This window comes from Eptesicus fuscus, chromosome 8 (assembly GCF_027574615.1).
Source record: "Eptesicus fuscus isolate TK198812 chromosome 8, DD_ASM_mEF_20220401, whole genome shotgun sequence".
Classification (NCBI taxonomy): domain Eukaryota; kingdom Metazoa; phylum Chordata; class Mammalia; order Chiroptera; family Vespertilionidae; genus Eptesicus; species Eptesicus fuscus.
Genome location: NC_072480.1, coordinates 29,574,295 through 29,600,900, shown reverse-complemented (window position 1 = coordinate 29,600,900; position 26,606 = coordinate 29,574,295). Strand labels below are relative to the sequence as shown.

Genomic DNA, 26,606 nt, shown 5'->3' with positions numbered 1-26,606 from the left:
GCGTCCCTGTGTCCGGGTGAGACCATGTGTCCCTGGATCCGGGTGAGGCCTCGTGCACCTAGGCCCGGGTGAGCCCAAGTGGCCCTGGGTCTGGGAGAGGCCAAGCGTCCCTGGGTCCGGGTGAGACCATGCGTCCCTGGATCCGGATGAGGCCTCGTGCACCTTGGCCCGGGTGAGCCCAAGTGGCCCTGGGTCTGGGAGAGGCCAAGTGTCCCTGGGTCCGGGTGAGACCATGCGTCCCTGGATCCGGGTGAGGCCTCGTGCACCTAGGCCCGGGTGAGCCCAAGTGGCCCTGGGTCTAGGAGAGGCCAAGCGTCCCTGTGTCCGGGTGAGACCATGTGTCCCTGGATCCGGGTGAGGCCTCGTGCACCTAGGCCCGGGTGAGCCCAAGTGGCCCTGGGTCTGGGAGAGGCCAAGCGTCCCTGGGTCCGGGTGAGACCATGTGTCCCTGGATCCAGATGAGGCCTCGTGCACCTAGGCCCGGGTGAGCCCAAGTGGCCCTGGGTCTGGGAGAGGCCAAGTGTCCCTGGGTCCGGGTGCGACCATGTGTCCCTGGATCCGGATGAGGCCTCGTGCACCTAGGTCCGGGTGAGCCCAAGTGGCCCTGGGTCTGGGAGAGGCCAAGCGTCCCTGGGTCCGGGTGCGACCATGTGTCCCTGGATCCAGATGAGGCCTCGTGCACCTAGGTCCGGGTGAGCCCAAGTGGCCCTGGGTCTGGGAGAGGCCAAGCGTCCCTGTGTCCGGGTGAGACCATGTGTCCCTGGATCCGGGTGAGGCCTCGTGCACCTAGGCCCGGGTGAGCCCAAGTGGCCCTGGGTCTGGGAGAGGCCAAGCGTCCCTGGGTCCGGGTGCGACCATGTGTCCCTGGATCCAGATGAGGCCTCGTGCACCTAGATCCGGGTGAGCCCAAGTGGCCCTGGGTCTGGGAGAGGCCAAGCGTCCCTGGGTCCGGGTGCGACCATGTGTCCCTGGATCCAGATGAGGCCTCGTGCACCTAGGCCCGGGTGAGCCCAAGTGGCCCTGGGTCTGGGAGAGGCCAAGTGTCCCTGGGTCCGGGTGAAGCCAGAGCCTGGGTCCGGGTGAGGCCGTGTGCCCCTGGATCCATCCGGGTGAGGCTGGGTCCCAGGCCCGGGTGAGACCACGCGCCCCTTGGGTATGGGTGAGGCCACGTGCCCCTTAGTCCGGGTGACGCCGTGCCCCTGGGTTCGGCCGAGACCAAACCAGAGGGAGTCGGACCTCCGTTACCGCCATTTGTCCACCATCCAGAGCTGGGGGGTCAGTGCTGACATGTACACATAAGGAACTACTGGACATTGAAATTGAGTCTCAAAAGAACTGTTGGTCCAGGGGGAAGCTCGCTACAGACTGATTCATTTGCCTGTCAGCATAACTATTATTGCTCGTCTCACATTCAGTGCTTATTGGTATATATCTAGTGACATATGATCTCGCTCATCTAGGGGAAATGATGAACAACATAGACTGAGGAACAAGAACAGAACCAGAAGCAAGGAGGCATCGATCGGACTATCGGGCCTCAGAGGGAGGATAGGGGAGGGTAGGGGGAGGGTGGGGGGGAGGGGGAGAGTTCAACCAAAGGACCTGTATGCATGCATATAAGCCTATCCAACGGTTAAGTTCAACAGGGGATTGGGGCATGCGTGGGGGAGGGGTGGGATGGGAATGGGGGGATGAGGACAAATAGTGACACCTTAATCAATAAAGAAATTAAAAAAAAAAATAAAACAGACTTTATTTTCTTAAATGGTGGAAGTTTAGAGCCTTCATCAGGGTCCTTAAATCTCCTGATGTAAGAAAAAACTAAGTAATTGATGTATTTATATAATAAGAGTTATTTATTCATAAACAAAAATATTAAAATGGAATTTTTTAAGTCCTCTTGATAAACTTTAGGTAATTTTAAGTATACATTTTTGCAGGTAGGGGTCAGGAAACTCAGTACAATGGTTTGCTCTCTATTATTTTACACAAAATCACAATGAAATTTAGGGACTTTGAAGAAAAAAGACAGGGTTGCAAATAACTATGGGCCAGTTTCCTCTGCTGAGAGAAGGTCATGGACTCCATCTCTGGCTTTGTCTGCTGCCTTGCAAATGATTTTGGTAGGACTTCAAGAAAAGCTGTGGGTGACAGGAAAAATCTACCATTCCTTTCATAAAAGTTTATGTTCTACTGACATGATTAGAGTCATATTTCTCTATAAAAAGTGCTTTTCATTTCCATCTCTCTCTCATATATATATATATTTTTTTCAGTTTGAAAAAGAGTTTACCGACCACCAAGAAACTCAGGCTCAATTGCAGAAAAAAGAGGCAAAGATTAATGAGCTTCAAGCAGAGTTACAGGCTTTCAAGTCTCAGGTAAAATACCATCTATCCAGAGGAATTTAGTATTAAAAGCTCACCAGGGGCGCAAAGGTCATGCCATATCTTCACAGCATCAAAATGTTTAATCTTTAATTTCACTTGTATGTTTTCATAGTATTTTTTATATGTATATATGTATATTTAGAAAAGTTATTTTTCTACTTTTTTTCAATTTGCTTTTTTAAGGATGTCTAAACTGTCACTAACCAATCTGCTTCCTTATGTTTCATTTGGGTTTTGTTCGTAATGTCACATTTCCTAAGTAATTATACACAAAGGGTAAGAAAGTCTTTTCATCTTAGATTTGTCATTCATCACTGATCTTTATCCTACTATAGGAAATTATTGCTCAAGTTATTTATTTTCCAAAACCTTAAGCTTATGGGTACCTTGCAGTGAAAGATAACCTCTAGCTGAATGAAAACATTTTCTGATAATTTTTCAATTTCCAAAAGTAAACAGATTTAAAACATGACCAAAAAAAAAAAAGAGAGAGAGAGAGAGAGAGCGAGCAAATCTGGATTGTGAAGCAGATAGCTCATACACACCCTCTACACATAAAACCGTTTAGATAGCAAGAAATACATCCTCTACATATCTTAAATGGATGAAGATGGGGAGATAGAATATTCATAGCTAAATTTCGTCGTGGAGATTTATATATAGGATGATGAACAATATCATTTTCCTTTTATCCTAATTTATGGTTATGCTGAAATAGTCTCAGATATACTATTTTGTATATCGGTATACTACTTCCTATATTATTGGCAATTTATTTTCTTTTGAATACTTAGTGGATAGTTTGTTACAGAAGCTGTCCGAAGATACCCTAAGGAAGAGCTATTTTTTAGTGTTCAATTAAAAAAAATTTAAAGCTCCAGCCCTGGCTGGAGTTGGTTGGAGTGTTGTTTTGTACACCAAAGGGTTGCAGGTTCCATCCAGGGCTGGGGCAATTATGGGAGGCAATCGATGGTGGTTTCTGTCTCACATTGATGCTCCTCTCACTCTCCCTCTCCCTCCCTCCTCCTCCCCCTCTTCCTCTCCCTCAAATCAATTTTCTTGGGTGAGAGGTAAAAATTAAAAGTTCTATCTACAAATAAATTATTCTCAATAATTTTTTTCTTTAGTGCATAAAAAGAAAGGACAACAGTTTATTGAACTTTCTCATATTTTTCAGATGGCTCCCTGTCCATCATATTAAAAGAAATGTTTGGTTGTATTTTTTATTTCAGATAGAGTTATAGACAATGGCTGAAATATTTATGACTAGTTTTTCCTGGTCTGGGCTAATATATATTTAAAGACTTCCTTTGCTTTTTAATTTCTTCCAGTTGAAGAGTTACTTATAAATGTGCTCTAAATTTAGAAAATTCCAGTTTGTAGAAAATACATTCACCATGTTTAGATATGTTATCACTGCATGTGCTTTTATATAAAATGGAAATAAATTTACATTTTGAAATTGAGTTTAAGTCCTGTATTGTATAAAATTATGGACAATGATGACCTGTTTTTATGGCTATCATGAAAAAGACCTGGAATTAAAGATGTAATATTGGCTACTATATTCATTTTTGAAGAACAAATGACAAATTCTTCCTTTGGATTAGTGTGTATTTCTCATTAAATCTATGCATGTGTCTTAAGATGCTTCTCTTTGATAAAATCTATGCTGATTTTAAGGTTATGAATAAAATATGTCCTATTATTTTTTATTTCAGTCATTTAGTCACTTAACAACCAAGCAATTTTAGATGTTTGGGATATAATCTTGTTTGAGCAAGATAGTCATAGTCTCCTGCCTCATGAACAGTATATTCAAGTCTAGAGCAGAAGTTCAACCATATCTTTGTTTTAAGATGTTAATAGCTAACTACAAAATGTATATTGAGTGTGAGTATAATATAGATACATTCTTAACATTCAAAGGGCAGTAAATACTATCCAAGATCCCACTAAAGTGATTCTTCTTTATAGTTCATCTTTCAATAAGACATGTTCTTTGATTTGTGGTTACAATTTTTATGACACTTTTTTCTGATCTCAGGTGTCAATTTCAGACTTTTATACATGCTCTTTTTCATAACTATGTCATAAAACTTTTTAAATGATTTATTAACATTTATTAAATGTTTACCATTTGCAGCGTAGATGTATTTATATGTGTGGCTCAGGATTGAAGTTAGTAATTTTATGAGAATAATCATATCACGAAAATTATTTATGAACCCATATCTTCTTTATGCCAATCAAAATGCAGTGCATCCATTAAATTCTTACCATGCCATAGAAACATAAGGACAAAAGTGACCAGTCGACACATTTGTCTTTATTTCACTCTTCATTTTTCCTTGCTTCTCTGTCAGTCACAACATTAGGTGCTGGGGAAAGTCACTTTCTCATAGAGTTATAATCTATCAAAAAATACATGCTAATGATTCCTTAAGAAGTTAGGAAACACTTTTGGTAAGAGCTGTCAAGGAGAAGTACAGCATGCTATCAGAGTGAAATGAGTGGTCATATAAGGCTTTTTTGAGAAAGGAATGTGTTGCTAAGATTAAAGGTAGGACATGGGCAGGTGAAGAGGATGTTCCAGGTGGAAGGAACAACGTGTTCCCAGGCCCTGAAATTGCAATGAGGTTGGCATATACGTAGAATGTGTGTGAAAGTCACTTGACCTGTTTCAGATGACAGCGTGTCTTTGGAGGTCTTATTGAGAATTTTAGATTTTTTTCCCCAAGGGCAAAGGCAAGATGTGACAATACTAGTTAACTCTTTTTCTGGGTCTTTTTCTTATTTAAATGCTGTATAGAATTCTGTGCACAGAACTTTCTTCATGCTACATACTCTGTGCAACTCTAGTTGAACTCTTCTACTTCCATGGCCTCACCCAGCACCTAGAAACTGCTGATTTCAAATCTTCAGACCCATGTACCCATTTCCCTCCTGGATATTTCCACCTGATGGTCAAACTACCTCAAACAGGGGAATAATATTTCTTTTAATTACACTTTTATGAAAACAAAAGCTATAATTTATATTCTTAAACTGGGAAAAACTTCACTGGAATTACTAGGTTAAGCCATATGAAATTTGTGATATGAAATTTGTGATATTTACTTATTTTTGGTTTAAAATAATACATTATTATTATTATTGTCATTGTTATTATTTTGAATCCTCACCTGAGGGCATACTTAGAGAGAGAGAGAGAGAGAGAGAAAGAGAAAGGAACATCGTGGTGAAACAAACATTGATCCGTTGCCTTCTGTATGTGCCCCAACTGAGGATCGAACCTGAAACCCAGGTATGTGCCCTGACTGGGAATTAAACCAGCAACGCTTCTTTGCACAGGATGATGCCCAACCAACTGAGCCTGGCAATAATACGTTATTTTTAAGGAAAGTGTACTTTTACATGTTCTGTAGAGAGCTTAGTCATGTTACTTATTTATTTCATTTTTATTTTTCTGTCTAGTTTGGTGCCTTGCCAGCTGATACAAAGACCTCTTTGCCCCTATCACAAGAAAAGGGAACTGGGCACCCAGCACTTCCTCCTCCCGTGGCACCACCTCCTCCACCACCTCCTCCGCCCCCTCCTCCACTCCCAGGAGTGCCCCTGCCATTTGGTGGTCCCGTGCCTCCACCACCTCCCCTGGGATTTCTCAGTGGAGGAAACTCTCTTCCACCAACCCTGCCATTTGGGTTAAAACCAAAGAAAGAATTTAAACCTGAAATAAGCATGAGAAGATTGAATTGGTTAAAGGTAAATAAATAAATAAATAAATAAATAAATAAGTGGAAGAATACATACTCTCTTACCTAGATTAAAATTACTTTTGTTTTTATTTCTATATAATTTCCAGTAGGAACCCCATTAAAAGTGATTTTAAATAAACAGGCTTTTTTTTTTTAAGCGTTGAAACAAATTTCTTTGCTCTTGACTAAGGCTTTCTGGTTTAAAAATTTGGTGGGAATCGATGTTAGTTGGTCACATAGCCCTAGGACATGCTGGGTACTGTGTCCTGCACTTGAGTCATAGTGCATATGAGCATAATTAAAGTCTCGACAAGAGTAATTGAGAAGAAACAAACTTTGTTTCATTCAGCTTCAATTCCCCCAATTTTTTCTCTCACAAAAGCTTACCTTCCTGCAGAAGGTAAGCTTTTGAACACAGTTTGGAGAAAAATCACACAGGATTACATTCCTAAACATTGGCTGGCAGCTATGGGAATCTGGGTCTGAACGTAATGATTGGGCTGGGACAGATGAAACACCCAACTATTTATGAATCAGTCTTCTCTGATTGCAGATCAGACCTCATGAAATGACTGAAAACTGTTTCTGGATAAAGGCAAATGAAAATAAGTATGAAAATGTGGATTTGCTTTGTAAACTTGAGAATACATTTTGTTGCCAACAAAAAGGTAAGTTTTACATTGTGATTATATGTTACTAAAGACCTGGTGCACAAAATTCGTTCACTGGGTGGGGGGTGTCCCTCAGCCCAGCCTGCACCCTCTCCAATCTGGGACCCCTCGGGGGATATCCGACTGCCGGTTTAGGCCCGATCCTTGTGGAATCGGGCCTAAACGGGCAGTCGGGCATCCCTCTCACAATCCAGGACTGCTGGCTCCCAACAGCTTGTCTGCCTGCCTGCCTGATTGCTCCTAACTGCTTCTGCCTGCCAGCCTGATCACCCCTTAACCACTCCCCTGCCAGCCTAATCGACACCTAACTGCTCCCCTGCCAGCCCGATTGCCGGTCGCCACTAACTGCCCTCCCCTATAGGCCTGGTCCCCCCCAACTGCCCTCCCCTGCCGGCCTGGTCGCCCCCAACTGCCCTACTGCCCTCCCCTGCAGTCCTGGTCCCGCCAACTGCCCTCCCCTGCCGGCCTGGTCACCCCCAACTGCCCTCTCCTGAAGGCCTGGTCGCCCCAACTGCCCTTCCCTGCGGGCCTGATCGCCCACAACTGTCCTCCTCTGCTGGCCATCTTGTGGCGGCCATCTTGTGCAAGGGCGTGATGATCAATTTCCATATTACCTCTTTATTATATTATATAGGATTTTAATATTTTACTAGTAACACTGACACTTTTTATATATTAACTAGAAAGCATTATTTTAATATATATATGTATATATATATATGTACATATATATATATATATATATGTATATATCTATATATATATATATACTGTTACCTTATTAATGGGGAAATAAATGATTATTAAATGAAATGCTTAAAAATAAAATTAGAGTATCAAATGAGTAATTTCTAAAATGCAGATGATTAATACAGAACTTAAATTTTCTGTATAATATCTCTTTTGAAGATGTTCTAAATTAGATTTTCATGAAGGAGGATATTTTCAGAGATTCTTTTGGCATGAGAATTTATTTTTGTCAATGAGGAATAGTAAAAACAAAAACAAAATGTTAGCTTTCCTCTAGTCAGATTTTAATATTTAATGTTACATGGTTCAATTATTATTAGTCACATGAGATAGAAATATCAATTTTAATGAATGTTTTTAAAGTGTGAAACAAGTAAATGAGTAGGTTATAAGATCTCATTAAAAGTAATAGAATTTATTTTTCAAATTGTTTTGTGATAGCTTTTACTTGTTCAGTGTGCCTTTAAAAAATTATATTTAAGTATTACTCTTGTCTGAAAATTGAATTTATTTCATCCAGTTTCATGGACCAATAGCACTTGTCTCCGGGCTGATACCCAGTGATACTGTTAAGTTCATTTTTAAGTATTATATAACGCTTCCATGTTAGTTCAGTAGTTACCTTTCATTTTCAAAAAGGAGCCCATAGACGTATGCACAGAGAGAGCTGGGGGTAAGCTATCTTACTGAATGGAGATGGGGAGGCTTGGTTTCTTAAAATGCCTACTGTGTACTAGGCACCATGCTAGGTGCTTACTATATCTGTTTTACCCTGATCATCTCAGTAACCAAGGGATGTTGGCTGATTACAAAAAAAATCATATTACATTTCTTTGAAATGCTTTTTAAAATATAAACGTAGATTAGAAACTCTTTTAAAAAGTAATTGTGTTAGATACACTAAAAATTGTAAATTATGGTAGCTTTCTAGAATGTATGGTAAATCCAAAGTCTTTAGCAGGTATTTAGAGCACCATTGATCTTGACCAAAATAGTAAAAATGATATATTTTGAATTTGCTCAGCAAGCTTATCCTAGGAAATCTTGAAAAGTAAGCTGATCTTAATTTACCTTTTGATTATGGAGAATCAAAATTTTCCTTGAATAACATAAGTGTACTCTTTAGGCAATCAAGGAAAATATATGGCAGTTAAAATGTGTATTTACATGTAAAACACTTCAGAATTTCAGATTTCATAATCTGGAATTGATTAGTTTTCCCTTTGCTTTCCTAGTAGGTGCAAATGGAGGTACCTAAAAGCTATTTAAGTAATACTGCCATCCACCTACTCTCTCTTTTTTCATCTTTACTCTGATTACTTTCTTAATTAATGAGGCTCAAAAGGGAAACTTGTTAGCATGTCTTTAATTTAGCTGTAGTGTTAGCCCTAAATGAAATAATTAGACCTTTAAAAAATTCTTAAGTCATCTAACTTTAGCCTTGAGATTCAAGGTTGGAAAAAAAACACAATGTATTTGCTCAATCTAACATTAGTTGTAAAGGTTAAGGTGAGGAAGTGACAAGCATTTTCTGAACATTAGGTGCTTGCATCTCTCTCTGTCTTTGTATGTGTGTCCCCTCTCCCCTAAATCTCTCTTGGCATTTGATTAGAGGCTGGCAGAGGCCTACGACTCCTATTTTCTACCTTAAATGCTACCTCCTCTTTCCTGTGGCTGTGGATGCTATTTCCATAATGAACAGAAAAGATGGGGAAGCCCAGGGTTGTAACCCTGGGCAATGCTAACATTTCACAATGCCAACAGGAGATGAGCTGTGAAGGTGACTAGTTTTTGGCCTGGATTTGAAAGAATAGTTCCTAGTAAGCATTATTTGAAGAGCCTCAATTGAGAGTGCTTTATTTAGGTTTGGCTAGTGGTTATTTTATTGGAAAAGGCCAATATTTCCTAGCAGAGATCAGAAAGGAAGGCTGGAGAAAGGTGTTTGGAAAGCAAGGGCTGGTGGAGTGGACAGGTGGCCTCTGTTCATGGCCTGGGTGCTGAGGCATTAGAGCCAAGTGTTGACATCTGTCGTCCTCCTGGTCTCCAAAAGCTACTTTGTTTGAATCAATTTTGTAATTTCTGCAGAATTCAAAATTAACACTAGTCACTCATTTATTGTTCAGTGCAAGGTAGAAATACAGTTGCTTTCCACTTCATGGCCTGCAGGGGAAAGCAGAGGCATTGGCTACTGGTTGATTTTCATCATTGATTTGCTTCACAACTTGGCAGGAAAAGACAAAGGATTCAAGTTATTGATGATTAGTGGGATTTTAGAACAGTTGGTGTATCTGTGTGTGTGTGTGTTTTGTAGCAACTCTTTTTACCAATAACTGGGGCATTTGTGACAACATGGATGGACTGCTAGGGCATATGCTAAATGATCTCTCTCATATGTGGAATCTAAAAAAATACAAACTAATCTCATGGATAGAGATTGAAGGGTGGAGGGTCGGGTTTGAGAAACAGATGAAGGGTCTATAAATTTATTTCAAAAAGATGAAAGCCCTTGCCTGGGTGGCTCACTTGGTTGGAGTGTTGTCCTGTGCACCAAAAGGTGGTGGGTTCAATTCCCAGACGGGGCACATACCTGGGTTGCGGGTTTGATCCCTGGTCAGGGTGCATATGGGAGGCAACTGATTGATGTTTTTCTCTCTCTCTAAAAATCAATAAAAACAAATTCTCGGGTGATTAGGAAAAAGAAAAAGAAGAACCAGGGCTATTTCTCTGATTACAAAGGTGGATATTCCTTCCCAGGTATTTAAAATGGTAGATGCCATGCCCTAGCTGGTTTGGCTCAGTGGATAGAGCGTCAGCCTTCGGACTGAAGGGTCCCAGGTTCGATTCCGGTCAAGGGCATGTACCTTGGTTGTGGGCACATCCCCAGTAGGGGGTGTTCAGGAGGCAGCTGATTGATGCTTCTCTCTCATCGATGTTTCTAACTCTCTATCCCTCTCCCTAAAAAATCAATAAAATATATATTAAAAAAAAATAAATAAAATGGTAGATGCCAGTCCCTTGTGCTTCCTAAGCATTTCAAATAGGTAGCGGGGGGGGGGGGGGGGGGGGGGGAGGAACTGACTTCAGTCATTTAAAGAGAACCTTGAAATTTTCTCTCACATATTATTTATTTTTTGTTATGAAGTATGGCTTTTTTCCTTATAGGAGTCACTGCTTCAGGTTTCTGGGACTTTTAGATCAACGTGGTTGGGTTTTAGAGCTCTTGTGCCCTGAGAGTTGGAAAAGGAAGAAGGACTATTAACACCTATTGCTTACCTGTGGTGTACCAGTCCCTGAGCTGGGTCATCTTCATGTTACCTTGTTCTGCTGAGGTTTTTCTCCTGCCAAACTGGCCTGACTCCCCAGAAAACCACCCTGCCCCACCTACTCATAGATACTGCAAGATATTCTTGGTGAGAGCTTGGACATTTCCTCTTAACTCATGTTGCTCTTCATTATACCTCTTTGCTTTTATTCAGTTTGATTTTACTTATTTTGTGTTTTAGGTGATTCTCCCTGTGACATATATAACATTGCTTCAATGGGAAAGTGCCTTGTGCCATACCCTAGAAGTACAGGAACCTCTTAGTCTTTCTGTGAAATCAACATTTGTTACTGATTCAATTGAATCTTTTATATATATATATATATATATATATATATATATATATATATATGCCTTGTTTTGCTATTTAAGTATCTCACTTTGGTTTCTTTGTGACTCTTAGATCTAAATTTTTGAGATACATCTTAGCTTTCCATATTTTAAATTCTTATGAAAATATCCTGTAGACATTTTTTCTGATCATCTGTTTCTTTTTCTCATTTTTCCTCTCAGTTGTCCATCTCACCCTTTCTCTTTCCTATATTTTGCCACCACTATTCAAGTCTACAAATATTTCTTGGGTGGCCATTTATGTTAGGCCTTGTGTTGTGCACTGGGGACACTAATGCGAAAGGCAGACATGTGCTCCATTCTCATGTTGCGTGTACAGTCTCAATGTGACTCAAATTCTTAGTTGAAATATAGGAATGAGGAGTGCAACAATAAAGGCTGATTTTGATTTTAGGAAAGAATGACACATTTTATGGTCTTTGGCTTCTGTTAAGAATTAACATGATTATAAAAAGGACATTATAATATCACTTCGATATTTAATCACAATATTCATGTATTGAACATTTGGTTTCATCCAAATGATGCTAATGACCTGTGTATTTTTTACCAGATTGGAAGCATCTGTTGGTTAATTTTTACAGGCTGTTAGAAAATGGATTAAAGTATACTAACAGGTTATTGGTGTTGGATTTATCAACTAAAATTAATATTAATTATTTTCATTATTCATAAACTATTACCTTAATAGAGTTTAAAGTATATGAATAGTCTAATTCAGCTAGACTGATTTATTATGAAAATGTGATTGCACGTTTGTTAGCTTCCTGAAGTAATCACATTTTGTAACAGGTGCATCATATTTGCCAGATAGGGCTAATAAACTGGTTTATAAATATTTCTCAACTGAACAGTTGTGGCATATGGAAACAGTTAATGGATAACACACTTAAAAACAAATCAAGCTGAGATTTCTGACATCATAGTTCAGTGGACAGAGAATTGGGGTATAGAGTGAATAAATTATGGATTATCCTAGGGGCTTGGCTGCGTTCAGGATTGTGCTTTGTATTAGAAACACAATTTATTCCTCTTTATGAATAAAAGTGTATAAAAAAACTAAACTACCTCACAAGCCTACATTTAGATGGACAAGATAATTTCTAACAGAGAGCTATATTTCTTGGGAATGCATGTTAATAAAGAGATAATGCCAAAACGAATGTAACATATCTTAAACATCTTAAAGATTTCTAAAAAAATATTTGACAAACACTAATTTGGAAAGATTGGAGAAGAAGTCAGTCAGTGGAGAATTAAAAATTTCTCTAGGGATTTATCATTTGATTCTTGTCTGAATTTCAAAAGAACTAAAGACTTAAGGAAATTATGAGGCAAGTCGGGAATGTCTTGTTTCATCATTAGAAAGTATCTCATTGTTACCAATTACATTGTATTCTGTGTTGGGTTCCTGCAGGAATAGCATTTTATTCTGAAATAGAACCTAAAGAGAAATGCTGTAGAAAGTGAGTTTATTTAGCCTGGAGCCACAGGCAACTTTCAAGTCCACAAAATGTTTCAGTTACGTTCTTGGTTGCACCATGTATCCTTGGTATTTTGAAAGTTCCTGTAAATAGGCATATTTCTAGTGTGTTCTATAGGTGGTATAAGCAGAAAGGGAGGAGGATTGAACTTGTATGTATTGGGGGTTGTATGCACCCATAAACATAGCTACCTTTCCTATTTTCTCTTCTCTTTTTTTCCTTTTTCCACTGGAGGGAGGAATGGTTATTAGGGCACTAGATTCAACTTGAGTCACTTGGCTAGTGAGAAATAGTCCATATTACAAGTTCACTTTGGTATTTTAATTCTGCTAACAGTTTTAGTAGCCCACCTATACCTATTGTCCCTTAACAAAATTGTAAGTTTATTCCATTCCATTGTTATTGCATGCCCTTTTCTCCCAGGATTTCCCTTCTATTTCCTGTATCTTTTGTCTTACCCCTTATCCCTATTTCCTGTATCCCTTTTCTTATCCCTTAGCCCTTTCCTTGTTGCTCTGTGGTTGCTCAAAGTCACTTCCATATTTCAGGCAGTTATTCTTGGCCTTGTCTGTACTATGGTCTATCATTCAAGACTCCCACTCATAATTAATACACAGTACTATTCACCTGAAAATATGAATGAGGCTTATCCTTCTAAATGCACTATTTTAATCTTCAAATGACATCTGTAAATCAGGCTCTTTACTTTTCCTCGTGTCTCCCTCTCCTCCACTCCTCTCTGCCCTCACGGCCGGCTCCCCACACACCACTTTCCAGGCTTAGAAGAAATGAAGTCAGTGATATAGAGAGTGGGGTCCTGCTAGGAGAGAAATTAGGAAATGTAGGAGGGCTTCTTGCTGGATGATATGCTGTAGGAATTTGATATTAAATGGTGTAGGAAATTCTTTTGTAACAGAAAAAAACTTTCTGTATGAAAATAACTTTATTATATATTTTATAAACCTTGAGTTTTCTAAGTTAGATTTTGAGATGATTATATATTCATGTGTTTGGGTAAACTGGCTATTCTTTGTCCCTCAAGATGAAATCATTTAGGCATATAATCTTATACCTTGTAAGATATTCTGTTCATTTAGCATAAGATTTCACATATATTTCATGGCATCTAAGAAGAACACCAGGTAGGAGATCTTTGGTTATCATAGCTCTGATTTGTCTAAGCACACAAATGGCTATTCGAAAGAATGGCTATTTCGAAGCCAGACACCTTAGGGAGGAAAAAAACAAATATAACATCATCACTTTCACTCACCTCTAATTGAAACTTAACATTTTCTTCAATTATAAATCTATAATAATAAAAGTATAATATGCTAATTAGACCAGACAGCTGAACGACCTTCCAGATATCATTCCGGACAACCTTCTGGACGAAGCCAGGGCTGCGAGGGCCAAGCCCCTTGCATGAATTTCATGCATCAGGCCTCTAGTATAAATATAAGCAACAAACACAGCAGTACCTATGCCATTTTTTACCTGTAAAGTTCGTATATATCATTTACATCCTATTAGAATCATTTCAGATATATATGTATACCCAAATATCATGGAAACTCATCACTACTTCAAAATTAGAGTACTTATTAGACCTGCAGCTAGATTTTGATATTTAATACATTAATAAGAAGCATATTTTCTTAGTTGGGTCCTCTAGGAAGCAGATGCTGAGCTGTCAGAGTGCAAGAGGTTTTTTAGGGGGAAGAGGAGGTCTGCATGTGAAAGGTAGAAGGGGGGGAAGTGGGACTGGGCAGGAGGAACCTTAGGCCATGATGAACACCTGACAAATTCTCAGCCACCCCAGCTTGGAAGGAGCTCTTGAGCAGAGAATTCCTAGAGGAGCCCCAGGCTAGCCTCTCTGAACCATGCTCAGTCCCTGGCAGGAGGCTGCCCAAGAAGAATGGGCCTGGGCTCAAAAGCCCAGAGGGATCCCGAGGGTGCTAATAGCTTGGAGTTTGTCAGATAAGGGCACTCCATGCTCATTCCTAAAGGGAGACTTGAGCAGTTCATCTTCTTGGTTGCCATTCATGCATGTTACATGTTCATAACTGGTGTTCAGTGCATTTTGATAGCTATACTTGAGTATCATTTGCTTCCTTTGAAATCCTATGTATTTTGCATTTTAAAATTATTCTGAGAAGGGATCCACTTCTCTGACTACCAATAGGGTCCATGGCAATGAACCCTGCTGTAGCCTTTCTGATTCGTGTAGTGGTAGGAGTGAGGGAGGTCAGGGGCCTGGGCCCTGCCTCAACTGCTGCCTATTCACATACATGGTGATGAAAGGTAGGTTTACAGTTGTTTTTAGGGAAAATAACTGCAGGTTATGATTATTACAATAGCTTTATTAACTGTTTTGCATACTCACAATTGTAAATCTACTTTTGCCAACCTCATATATGTGTGTGTGTGTGTGTGTGTGTGTGTGTGTGTGTGTGTGTGTGTTTAATTTTAACTCTATGGGTCAATATATTATTTATAATGAGATATTTCATTCAACTTAGAAGAAATTACATGGTGGCTTCAATATCAGGACATACATTTTTTTAATCCACTGTAATAGCTATTATAATGCATTTGTTAAAGTATCAAATCTGGACAAGTGTGAAACTTTTAAATTAGACAATAATAAAACAACAGTACTACTAATAATTGTCTCTTGTTTAGCAGTTATGTTTCCTTCACTTATATCATTTTATTTGCTCCCCAAACCAACCCTGTGAAAAAACCAAGGCGAATACTAAATCCATTTTATAATTAAGAAAAAGTTACACTTTTCAAGAGAAGTTTGGCTAAAAGGAGCCGCCACTCTGAATGGAATACAGATGTGAGTCTAAAGCTATAGCTCCTTCTGCTATGCTACACTGCTTCCCTGATTAAAAGAAATCCTATTATGTTTAATTTAAAGTGCTCTTCTTTGATTTAAAATAATTTTCCTCTCATCTCCTGCCACCTTACCACTGCCCCATAGCAGTTCACTCTCATCCCACAATTTATGTTAAAGGCTTTAAAAACTTGCCTTTTTTTATTAAGACCATCTTTCATCATTTGGTACCTCTATTCACTTCTGTAAGTATTTGAGCTGTAAATCCTGACACCATGCTGTGGAGTGGATGGGAGAAGGGAGGGACTGCAGAGTTCACCCTACAAGTACTTGACCCTGGATTTTACAGCTGTACATTTTTCCTCCACAAAACAGGGAGATAACACGCACCTCACAAGGTTAGTGTGAGAATTATAGAATGAATATTTTAAAGCCTCTTTTGCAGTGCCCAGCTCATTGTAGCTTCTCAGGAAATTTTAGCTGAACTTAAATTTTGAGAATGCAGGCTTATTTCCACTTGTAAAGTTTGGTGTATCATCTCTGAATCTTCCACAGTCGTTACAAGTTCAATGACCTTCCTCTAGCTTTGGTTACAAATGAAGCCTTCTAAACCATGAAACTGTGGTGTTAACTGACCTGTTAATAGTCACTTATGATATAACACTGGTCTGTACCATTAACTTTAGAAAATAATAATAGAATATTATTCTGTATATCTTTTCTCTTTTATATTTGTGTATATCTTAACTGTGAAATGATTTATTAAGTTCCCGTAGAGAGAGCTGTTGAATCAGGAATAAAAGACCTGTTTGGGGTTTATTTCCTCCTTTAAAAAGTTTTTTTTTCTCCATGATTTTTTTCCTTTCCAGTTTATGAGTCATTAATAGAGCTGCTTACCAACCATTTTTGTAATTTTATGAAATTTAAAAACTGAACAGTTTAATTTTGTTTTTTTTTTTGGTGTAATTCAGTTTTAGAGCATTGGGCTAATGTCTTGAGAGGGATCTTCAAGAGTTCATTCAGTCCTTTATAGAACCTTACTGTTTCTTGTTAATAATTCATTATTATTTTTCACAGTTATTTACAGTTGCAAAGATTAGTGAGGATGATATGGATGGCTTAATATAATTATGGAACTGGCTGAATTAAGGAGCAGGAAACCGTTAGTTGATAGGCAAATATGAGTGCCAAGTAGAGCTTATGGCCTTAATTCTCCCCAGGGTTTGCAGAAAGGTTGATAAGTGTTAATTTTCATAGCGTTCTAGTAGAAGGTTCAGAGGAATGAAATTTTTTCCTCCCCACTCCAGCTTTGTGATATAAGCTAAAGAAATTATTTTGATGAATCATATGCACTTTTTGAAATTCTACCATTTTGACCTATTGAGAACTTCATTTGGTTCAGCCTAATTCTTGTTTCCGAAAATGGTGACAAATTAAGGAAATACATAAAAAGCTGTCTTTAGTTTATAGCTTAATTGAAAATGACTGTTGGTATTTCTACTTCTCTAATAGCTTGTCAAGTAATGGATAAGGGTACAAAACTCTGGAAGTAGAAAGTATTTATCTCAGAATGATTTATAGCCCCCAAATGTAAGATTGGAATACCTTGGAATTTTACATGCTGCATTTGTGTATATAAATCAGTCTTTTCTGTTGAATCTAGGAAGAAATTTGCTTGCAGGGAACAGTACTGAGCTAAAAGTGATTTAACCAGGTCTGGTGGTTGGTGGTCTCAGAGTTTATAAACAACATCCCAATGATGTCAGGACTCTGGTGCCTTGTTTATTTCCTGAGCTCTCTCTCCAGTTTCAGCACAGCTTAGCCAGTGAAGATAGGAGTAATCATTATATCACACATGGGGCTCGAGGGGAGAATTTATTTCTTGCCTTTTTCAGCTTCTAGAGGCTATGCACATATTGCTCAGGTTGTGGCCTCTGTCTCTCATCTTCAAAGTCAGCAGCAGGGAGGTGAGTCCTCAGGGGCCATCTCTCTCACCTGACTTCCTTGATGACTGACCTAAGCCAGTAAAGGTTCCTTCAAAGACTGAATTGTGTCCACTTGGATCATCCAGGCTAATCTCCCAATTGTAGGTCTTTAACCTTAATCATATATGCAAAAGTTCCTTTTTCCATGTAAGGTTCTAGGGACTAGGACATAGACATCTTTGGCAGAGGAGGATGGGGGCAAGGACAACTGGAAGCCATAAAAATCTGAACATATCACAAGGTACTTGGCCCTGGTCACTTCACTCATTAAAATGGTCAGTTTCCTTTAGTTTCCGTGAGCTTTGGATCTTTACACATTACATTAACATATGTTTCTGTTACCACAGTTAAGTGCCTTTCTGGAGTTTTAGGAAAAATTCTTATAACATGTCTTTCCAAGTGCCAGGAACGTTTTTCACTTTCTTTATTCAAATATGCTATATTTAATTAACGTGCAACAGGTATCATCATGATTTTTAAATTTTTCTCTCACTCTGTTATCTCCCTCCCCGCCCCAGCCTCCTCCCCCCCGCCACCACCACCACCACCGGTGCTTTTTTTGAATCTTCACCTGAGAACATGTTCATTGGTTTTAGAGAAAGGAAGGGAGAGAGAGACAGAGAGAGACAGACATCGATTGGCTGCCTCTTGTACATGCCACAACCGGGACCAAACCGAAACCAAGGTGCGTGCCCTGACTGGCAATTGAACCCTTAACCTTTTAATGTACAGGACAATGCTCCAACCAACTGAGCCACACTGGTCTAGGCTTCTCTACATATATTTAACTTTATATAGTCTTTTTTTTTCCCAAACCAGAAATACCCTGCAAAATCCTAGGGTAAAGAACCATTAGCATTTAAAAACAAATTGGTTCTTGACTTTTACTTGATACTGCCTATTTTAAGAAAGAAAGCGAGACTGGTTCTAATTTAAGAAAAGAAATGTATTATATTTTTATTTTATTTTATTATTTATTTATTTATTTATTATTGTTTAAAGTATTACAAATAGTAATACATATCTCTTCTTTTTCTCTATTGACCTCCCCTGGCCTCCTCTGCCACTCTTCCTCCCCACCACCCCCACCCCCCGCCACTAGTGTCTGTGTCTATTGGATATGCTTATATGCATGCGAAATGTATTATTATATTTTATATATTATTAACTTTTGGGAGATAACTGTCTCTACATTGCCTATTGAAAAAAGCGTAACAATTTCCTTACCTTAAAGTTTTATATTTTTATTTTAAAATACTGATTGTTACTCTTGTTTTAAAAAACATTTCATCTGAAAAATATTTATTTTTATTGATAGCAGCTTTGGGAAGAGAGGCCTTTTCCTGGTTCAGTTATTACTCAAACTAATATGCATCTACAAATGGATATGAATATATAATTTCATTATAACCTGGAAAAAATTATAATTGCATATTTCACTGGATAATTTAAAATATATAGAAAAAGTTTATTTTAATTGGAAAAACTTCATCACTGAGGGAAATCACATTTATCAAAAGATCAAATACAACTTCATTTCACACAAAATAAGCAATTTATTTTAATTAAATTGTTGGCTCTTTGTTATTTGACAGTCCACTCTTCTGTTATCATATTGCCTTACGCTATTCTTCCTGAAGCAGGGCTCTTCTCCCTTCTTTAATTTTCTTTTCTTTTTCAATTAGAGAACCAATTATTTTTCTGGGTTTCACAGTTCACAGTGGGACAGTTTGGCTCTCTGCTCCCATAGGATAAGATTTAACCCAAAAGAGTTGAAAAATAACTAATTGTATTTGTTTTTAAATGAGGGATGTTAGTCTTTAGAGCTTTTAAGTTGTTCTGCTTTAAAATTATCCCCTTTATTTACTTCATTAAAAGTGTTATTTATCATTATAAAAGTGAATATGAATTGTTTAAATTGACCAATCATTTGTATTTCCATTACCAGCTTTATGAGATTTAGCAGTGTTTTCAATATCAGTGGCAAGCAAAAGAGCAGTTTGTGTCAGCTTCTGGGTGGTAAAAGACTTTTGTAATGGAGTTTATATGTACCTATATATGTAAATATATATACATGTGTATAATATGAAAGAATATTATTCCATAAACTAGCTAATCTAAAATGGACTGATCAGTGGTTTGCTGTTTCATTTTTTTTTTAAGCATCTCTCTAAGTCGGCAGGGTTGTTGAGTGTGGGGAAGGCAACATGATCACCCATGCCTACTTTTGTATCTCTGAGGTGTACTTCATCAAAAAGCTATTTTTGTGAATGTGTTCTTGATGAACAAGCATAACCTACAACCTCAATAAATCAAAATTTCTCATTATTCTTGATTATATTAGGGTTGTAAGAAGGCCAGAGCAGCTGCTAGGGAGGAAAAAAAAAAAAGAAATGGGAGAACATAGCAGACTTACTAGTACACAGTAAAGGGGAAAATGAGTGCCTGCCTTGTCCCATTTTAATGGGATGAGGCTGAGGCTCTGAGTAGTTGCAAATCTGGCCTTCAAGGCTGCATCATTAGACAGACAGAGCTTGCTTCTGACCTCATACCTTGTGTTGCTTCCAGTCTCCTGTGGGGACACTAGAGAAAAGGGGGAGGGATAGGCATGAGAGGGAGGGAGGGAGCCTTAGTTGAAGTCCATGTGCATTGGTATGGAAAACACCTTGTTATCAGCTACCCTGACTACCTGTGTAATACAATGACATCTATTTTGGTTCTTTAAACTTTAAAAGCTATCATAGCTATTTCATTCATTACACATTCTCCAAATTTTTTTTTCTTAAATACCCTCTATATTTTCCCGTATTCTCTCTTTTTTATGACAATAATGTTATCTGTCTAAAGATTTATCATCTCTACAAATATCACATTTAGCATATCCCATATGTACACACATTCTAAAGGAATACAAAGGAAAAAAACTGCTCTTCTATAGCCTCAGCAGTCAGGTCCAACTTGTATTTCTACCTGTATTGTTAATATTTTTCTGTTCTACAGATGACATTTTAGTAACTTTTTCACTAAATTTGCCTGTGCATTTTCTTGCCTCTCTGTGTCTTTATCACTTACTCTGAATGTTTTTATTTGTCCCTACCCATTCTTTTTCTCCTAGGAAAATTCCTCATGGAAGCTGCTGCCACCTTACTATTTCATATTTTTTAAGCCTGAATACCAGGCTTTAAGATGGATACATTTATTCATTCATTTCTTTATTTATTTATTGAAATACTAGAGGCCCGGTGCACGAAATTTGTGCACGGAGGTGGGTTGTGCCTCAGCCCAGCCTGTACCCTCTCCAATCTGGGATCCCTCTCACAATCCAGGACTGCTGGCTCCCAACTGCTTGCCTGCCTGCCTTCCTGATTGCCCCTAACAGCTTCTGCCTGCCAGCCTGATCACCCCCTAACCACTCCCATGCCAGCCTGTTTGCCCCCAACTTCCCTCCTCTGCCGGCCAGGTCACTCCTAACTGCCCTCTCCTGCAGGGTTGATCACCTCCAACTGCCCTCCCTTGCAGGCCTGGTCCTTCTCAACTGCCCTCCCTTGCAGGCCGGGTGCCTCCCAACTGCCCTCTCCTGCTGGCCATCTTGTGGTGGCCATCTTGTGTCCACATGGAGGCAGGATCTTTGACCACATGGGGGCAGCTATATTGTGTGTTGCAGTGATGATCAATCTGCATATTACTCTTTTATTAGATAGGATAAAGGCCTGGTACAGGGGTGGGGGCCAGCTGGTTTGCCCTGAAGGGTGTCCCCGATCAGGGTGGGGTTCCCTTGGGGCGTGGGGCGGTCTGAGCGAGGGGCCTGTGGTGGTTTGCAGGCCGGCCACGCCGCCTGGCAACCCAAGCGGAGGCCCTGGTATCTGGAATTTATTTTCCTTCTACAATTGAAACTTTGTAGCCTGGAGCGGAGCCAAGCCTGGGGCTCCCTCCGAGGCTGGCAGCCATTTGTGTTGGGGTTATAATTGAAACTTTGTAGCCTTAAGCGGGTGGGCCCGGCCAGGGTGTGCGGAAAGCTTTGCTTCCCCTGTTGCTGGGAGCAACCCTGGCCTGCTCTCTCAAGCTCCGTTCTGCCACCATTTGTTTGAATTTGTTTGCCTTCTATAATTGAAACTTTGTAGCTTGCGTGGAGGCTTAGGCCTGGCAACGGCAGGCGGAAAGCTTGGCTTCCTCTGTTACCTAGGAAACCTTGCTCTCTGTGGCTTTAGCCATCTTGGTTTGGGTTAATTTGCATACTCGCTCTGATTGGATGGTGGGCGTGGTTTGTGGGTGTGTTGGAGGTATGGTCAATTTGCATATTTGTCTATTATTAGGTAGGATGTTTTTATTGATTTCAGAGAGGAAGAGAGAGGGAGAGAGATATAGCAACATCAATGATGAGAGAGAATCATTGATCGGCTGCCGCTTGCATGCCCCACACTGGGATCAAGCCTGCAACCTGGGCATGTGCCCTGATAGGGAATGGAACCCTGACCTCCTGGTTCATAAGTCGATGCTTAACCACTGATCCACACTGGCCAGGCTGCTGCTACCTTATTGACAATATGTCTTTCATTTGGTGAGGCATCCGGGAGCTTGCCTGGGTTCTGTGCCAGGTCTCTATAGTTGTCTCTTCAGCTTTCACATGGTTGAGCCCTTTCTCTCTTTCTCTAGGGGAATGCCAAAGCCTTAGGAAACCTCTCTGGTTCCTGCTTCTCTGCTCTCTTAACTTCGTCTCTTCCTACCTTCCCCCAGTTCTTTCACTTCAGCCACACTGGAGAGCCTCCATGATATACCTCCAATATACCTTCAATATGCCAGGTCTATTCCTGTCTTGATTCTGGAATATTCATATTTTAGATAACTGCTTGATAAAGGCCCTCACCACCACAAGTACTGACTCACATGTTGCCTTCTCAATGAGGCCACTACACTTAACCTCCCATTTTAATACGGACACATTTTTCCATGCTCCCCACCCACATCCCAGTCCCAGTCCACCCTACCTTGTTGTTGTTTTTTCTTTCATACTTACCACCTAAAATTTTGTTTATTACTTTTCTTTCATACTTACCACCTAAAATTTTGTTTATTACTTATTTACTAGATAATGTTTCTTTCTTTTTTTTCTTCTTGTTTTCAAAATGCATTAAGTTTATTGGTAAGAAGGTAATGTTTCTTTTTCTCTCTTTGTCCCCTTTAGAATTTAAACTCTTTCAGGAGAGGGATCTTTGTTTCATTTGCTGATGTATCCCAAGAACCTAGAAGAATGCCTGCCACATAGGGGGCACCAAATTAGTGTTTGCTGAGTAAATGAATGGATTTTCATTCCTTTAAAGCAGAAATGTAATAATTTCAGCCTCCTCCAGCAAACTTTCTATTTTTTCATTTACAATAAATAGAAATTTTGGAAAGAGAGAATAATTATTTAAATGATTTACAGTCCAATTAACTTGGCCACTGATGACTTTAGCTCTGAGTAACAGGCTCTTTTGTAAATTAGGTAAAAAAATTCAGAGAATAATGAAGGTGGTTGAGAATGTGTAAGTTCACAGTGTAGATTATAAAATAATTCATTGTATTCTGTTTTAATGAAATTAATGTAAAGAGGAAGAAAGAGTTTAGGTAAATTTTCTGTTATTGTGGAATGGATCTTGAATTTACATCTGCAAAGCACGAGTAACTTAGGATTCAGTTTATAACACATTTTATAATTTTTTTCCCTTGAAAATTGCTCATTTTTTTGGGTATTGATGTGTGTGTATATAAGAATGGAGCTGAAATTCACATTACGTAAAATTAACCATTTAAAAGTTTATAACCCATTGGCATTTAGTATATTTACAGTATTGTGCAACCACCACCTCTATCTTGTTCCAAAACATTCCCACTAGTCCAAAGTAAAAAACACAACCCGGTGCCCATTATCAGTTTCTCCTCAGCATCCCTTCCCCCCAACCCTGGCAACCACCAATCTGTTTTCTGTGTCTATGAGTTTATCTATTCTGGATGTTCATATAAGTATAATCATGCAGTGTGTGAACTTTGGTATCTGCCTCCTTTCACCTAGCAATATATATTTTTTAAATATATTTTTATTGATTTCAGAAAAGAAGGGAGAGGGAAAGATTGAAACATCAATGATGAGAGAGAATCATTGATCGGCTGCCTCCTGCACACCCCCAACTGGGGATTGAGCCCACAATCCGGGCATGTGCCCTTGACCAGAATCAAACACGGGACCCTTCAGTCTGCAGGTGGACACTCTATCCTCTGAGCCAAGGCTAGGGCAGCACAGTATTTTTGAGCATCATCTACATTGTAGCATGTATCAGTGCTGCATTATTTTTAATGGGTGAGTACTATTCCCTTGCATATACTAGTATACACCATGATTTGTTTACCCATTCTTCTTTTGATGAACATTTGGGCTGTTTCTTACTTTTGGTGATTGTAAAGTTTTGCTATGAGCATGTGTGAACATGCATTCATTTGAATACCTGTTTTCAATTCTTTTTGTCATAGGAGTACAGTTCCTGTGTGATAATGGTATTTCTATGGTTAGCTTTTCGAGGAACTACCAAACTTTTTTCCACAACAGCTGGATTACTTTACATTCCTAGCAGCAACGTATGAAAGAAAAAATACCACTTGTATCCTACTTGAATTCATTACAAGATATGGCTATATTTTCTTTCATCCTTTCAACATTCATGTTTTACTAACAGTGTTAATAACCCTACATATTCACTGTAGTTTCTTGTTATTTTCATACATGCTTGACATGCTGTTAAATAGCTTTTATAATATCTTGACTGAGCATATAGTATTATATGTACTCATTATATTGCAACTATTATACATATTTTAAAATCTGTTGATTTAAACTAGAAAAGATCTCACAAAGGAGGTAGCTTCACCTTACTGATCCCATGGATACTTCATTTCTTGGCGTTGTGTTGTTTCCTTCAGGAAACGCTTTCTGTGCTTCCCAGATTAAGATAAATCCCTTTGTAATCTAATCTTACATTACTCATTAGTTTTCATTCATGGCACTGGCTTGTGATTCTAATAAAATTTTTATCTGTGTGTTTATTTATTTTTATTTTTTGCAATTTTTATCATAATTGAACTGATTAAAAAAAATTTTTTTATTGTCTAAAGTTTTACATATATCTCCTTTTTCCCCAATTGACCCCCCTTCCCAGCCAATCCCACCCAGGACAAGCCCCCACTGCCCCGATGTCTTCTGTGTCCATTAGTTAGGCTAATATGCATGCATACAAGTCCTTTGGTTGCTCTCTAACCCCCCGCCCGCTGCCATTTGTCTCTGGATCTATTCCTGTTCATCAAATTATGTTGATCATTATATCCCACAAATGAGTGAGATCATGTGATATAATTATCTTTCTCTGACTGGCTTATTTCGCTTAGCACAATGCTCTCCAGTTCCATCAATGCTGTTGCAAATGGTAAAAGTTCCTTCTTTTTTATAGCAGCATGGTATTCCATTGTGTAGATGTACCACTATTTTTTAATCCACTCATCTGCTAATGGGCACTTAGGCTGTTTCCAAATCTTAGCTATTATAGATTGTGCTGCTATGAACATAGGGGTGCATGTATCCTTTCTGATTGGTGTTTCTGATTTTTTGGGATATATTCCTTGAAGTGGGATTACTGGATCAAATGGGAGTTCCATTTTTAACTTTTTGAGGAAACTCCATACTGTCTTCCACAGTGGCTGCACCAGTCTGCATTCCCACCAGCAGTGCAGGAGGGTTCCTTTTTCTCCACATCCTTGCCAGCACTTAAAGTTTGTTGATGATAGCCATTCTGACAGGTGTGAGATGGTTTCTCATTGTTGTTTTGATTTGCATCTCTCAGATGATTAGTGACTTTGAGCACATTTTCATATGTCTCTGGGCCTTCTGTATGTCCACTTTTGAAAAGTGTCTATTTAAGTCCTTTGCCCATTTTTTGATTGGATCTTTTATCTTCCTTTTGTTAAGTTGTATGAGTTCACTATAAATTTTGGAGATTAAACCCTTATCTGAAATATCATCGGCAAATATGTTCTCCCATGCAGTGGGCTTTCTTGTTGTTTTGTTGATGGTTTCTTTTCTGTGCAGAAGCTTTTTATTTTTATGTAGTCCCATTTGTTTATTTTCTCCTTAGTCTCCATTGCCCAAGGAGTTGTGTCTGTAAAGATATTGCTACGACATATATCTGCTATTTTGCTGCCTATGGAGTATTGTAGGATTTTTATGGTTTCCTGTCTTACATTTAAGTCCTTTAGCCATTTTGAGTTTGTTTTGTGTATGGTGTAAGTTGGTGATCTAGTTTCATTTTTTCGCATGTATCTGACGAAATTTCCCAGCACCATTTATTGAAGAGACTGTTTTGACTCCATTGTATGCTCTTGCCTCATTTGTCAAATATTAATTGAATATAATGGCTTGGGTCAATATCTGGGTTCTCTATTCTGTTCCATTGGTCTATATGTCTGTTCTTGTGCCAGTACCTGGCAGTTTTGAGAACCATAGCTTGATAATATAGCTTGATATCTGGTATTGTGATCCCTTCAATTTTGTTCTTCTTTCTCAGAATTGCTGTGATTATTCAGGGTCTTTTTTTATTCTAGATGAATTTTTGGAGAGTTTGTTCTAGATCTTTGAAATATGCCATTGGTATTTTAATGGGGGATTGCATTGAGTCTGTAGATTGCTTTGGGTAGTATGAAATTTTAATGATGTTGATTCTACCAATCCATGAACATGGTATGTTCTTCCATTTGTTTATGTCGTCCTCTATCTCTTTTTTCAATGTCCTGTAGTTTTCTGAGTACAGGTCTTTTACCTCCTTAGTTAAGTTTATTCCTAGGTATCTTAATTTTTTGGTGCAATTATAAATGGGATTATTTTCTTCGTTTCTCTTTCTGTGAGTTCATTATTGGTATATAAAAAGGCCATAGATTTCTGGGTGTTAATTTTGTATCCTGCTACATTGCTGAATTCATTTATTAAGTCTAGTAGTTTTTGATGGAGTCTTTGGCGTTTTCTATGTGTAGTATCA

The 26,606-nt window shown here is 38.9% G+C and overlaps 1 protein-coding gene across 1 annotated transcript in view; it reads left to right on the top strand.

The window, feature by feature from the left end:
- The window catches only part of DIAPH3 (diaphanous related formin 3), a 564,474-nt gene that overhangs the window by 213,438 nt on the left and 324,430 nt on the right, over window positions 1–26,606 (top strand). Inside the window, exons 15-17 of the mRNA XM_054719838.1 lie at window positions 2,277–2,381; window positions 5,868–6,155; window positions 6,702–6,816. Of these exons, the coding sequence (XP_054575813.1) occupies window positions 2,277–2,381; window positions 5,868–6,155; window positions 6,702–6,816 (508 nt within the window). The remainder of the gene's footprint in view (window positions 1–2,276; window positions 2,382–5,867; window positions 6,156–6,701; window positions 6,817–26,606) is intronic.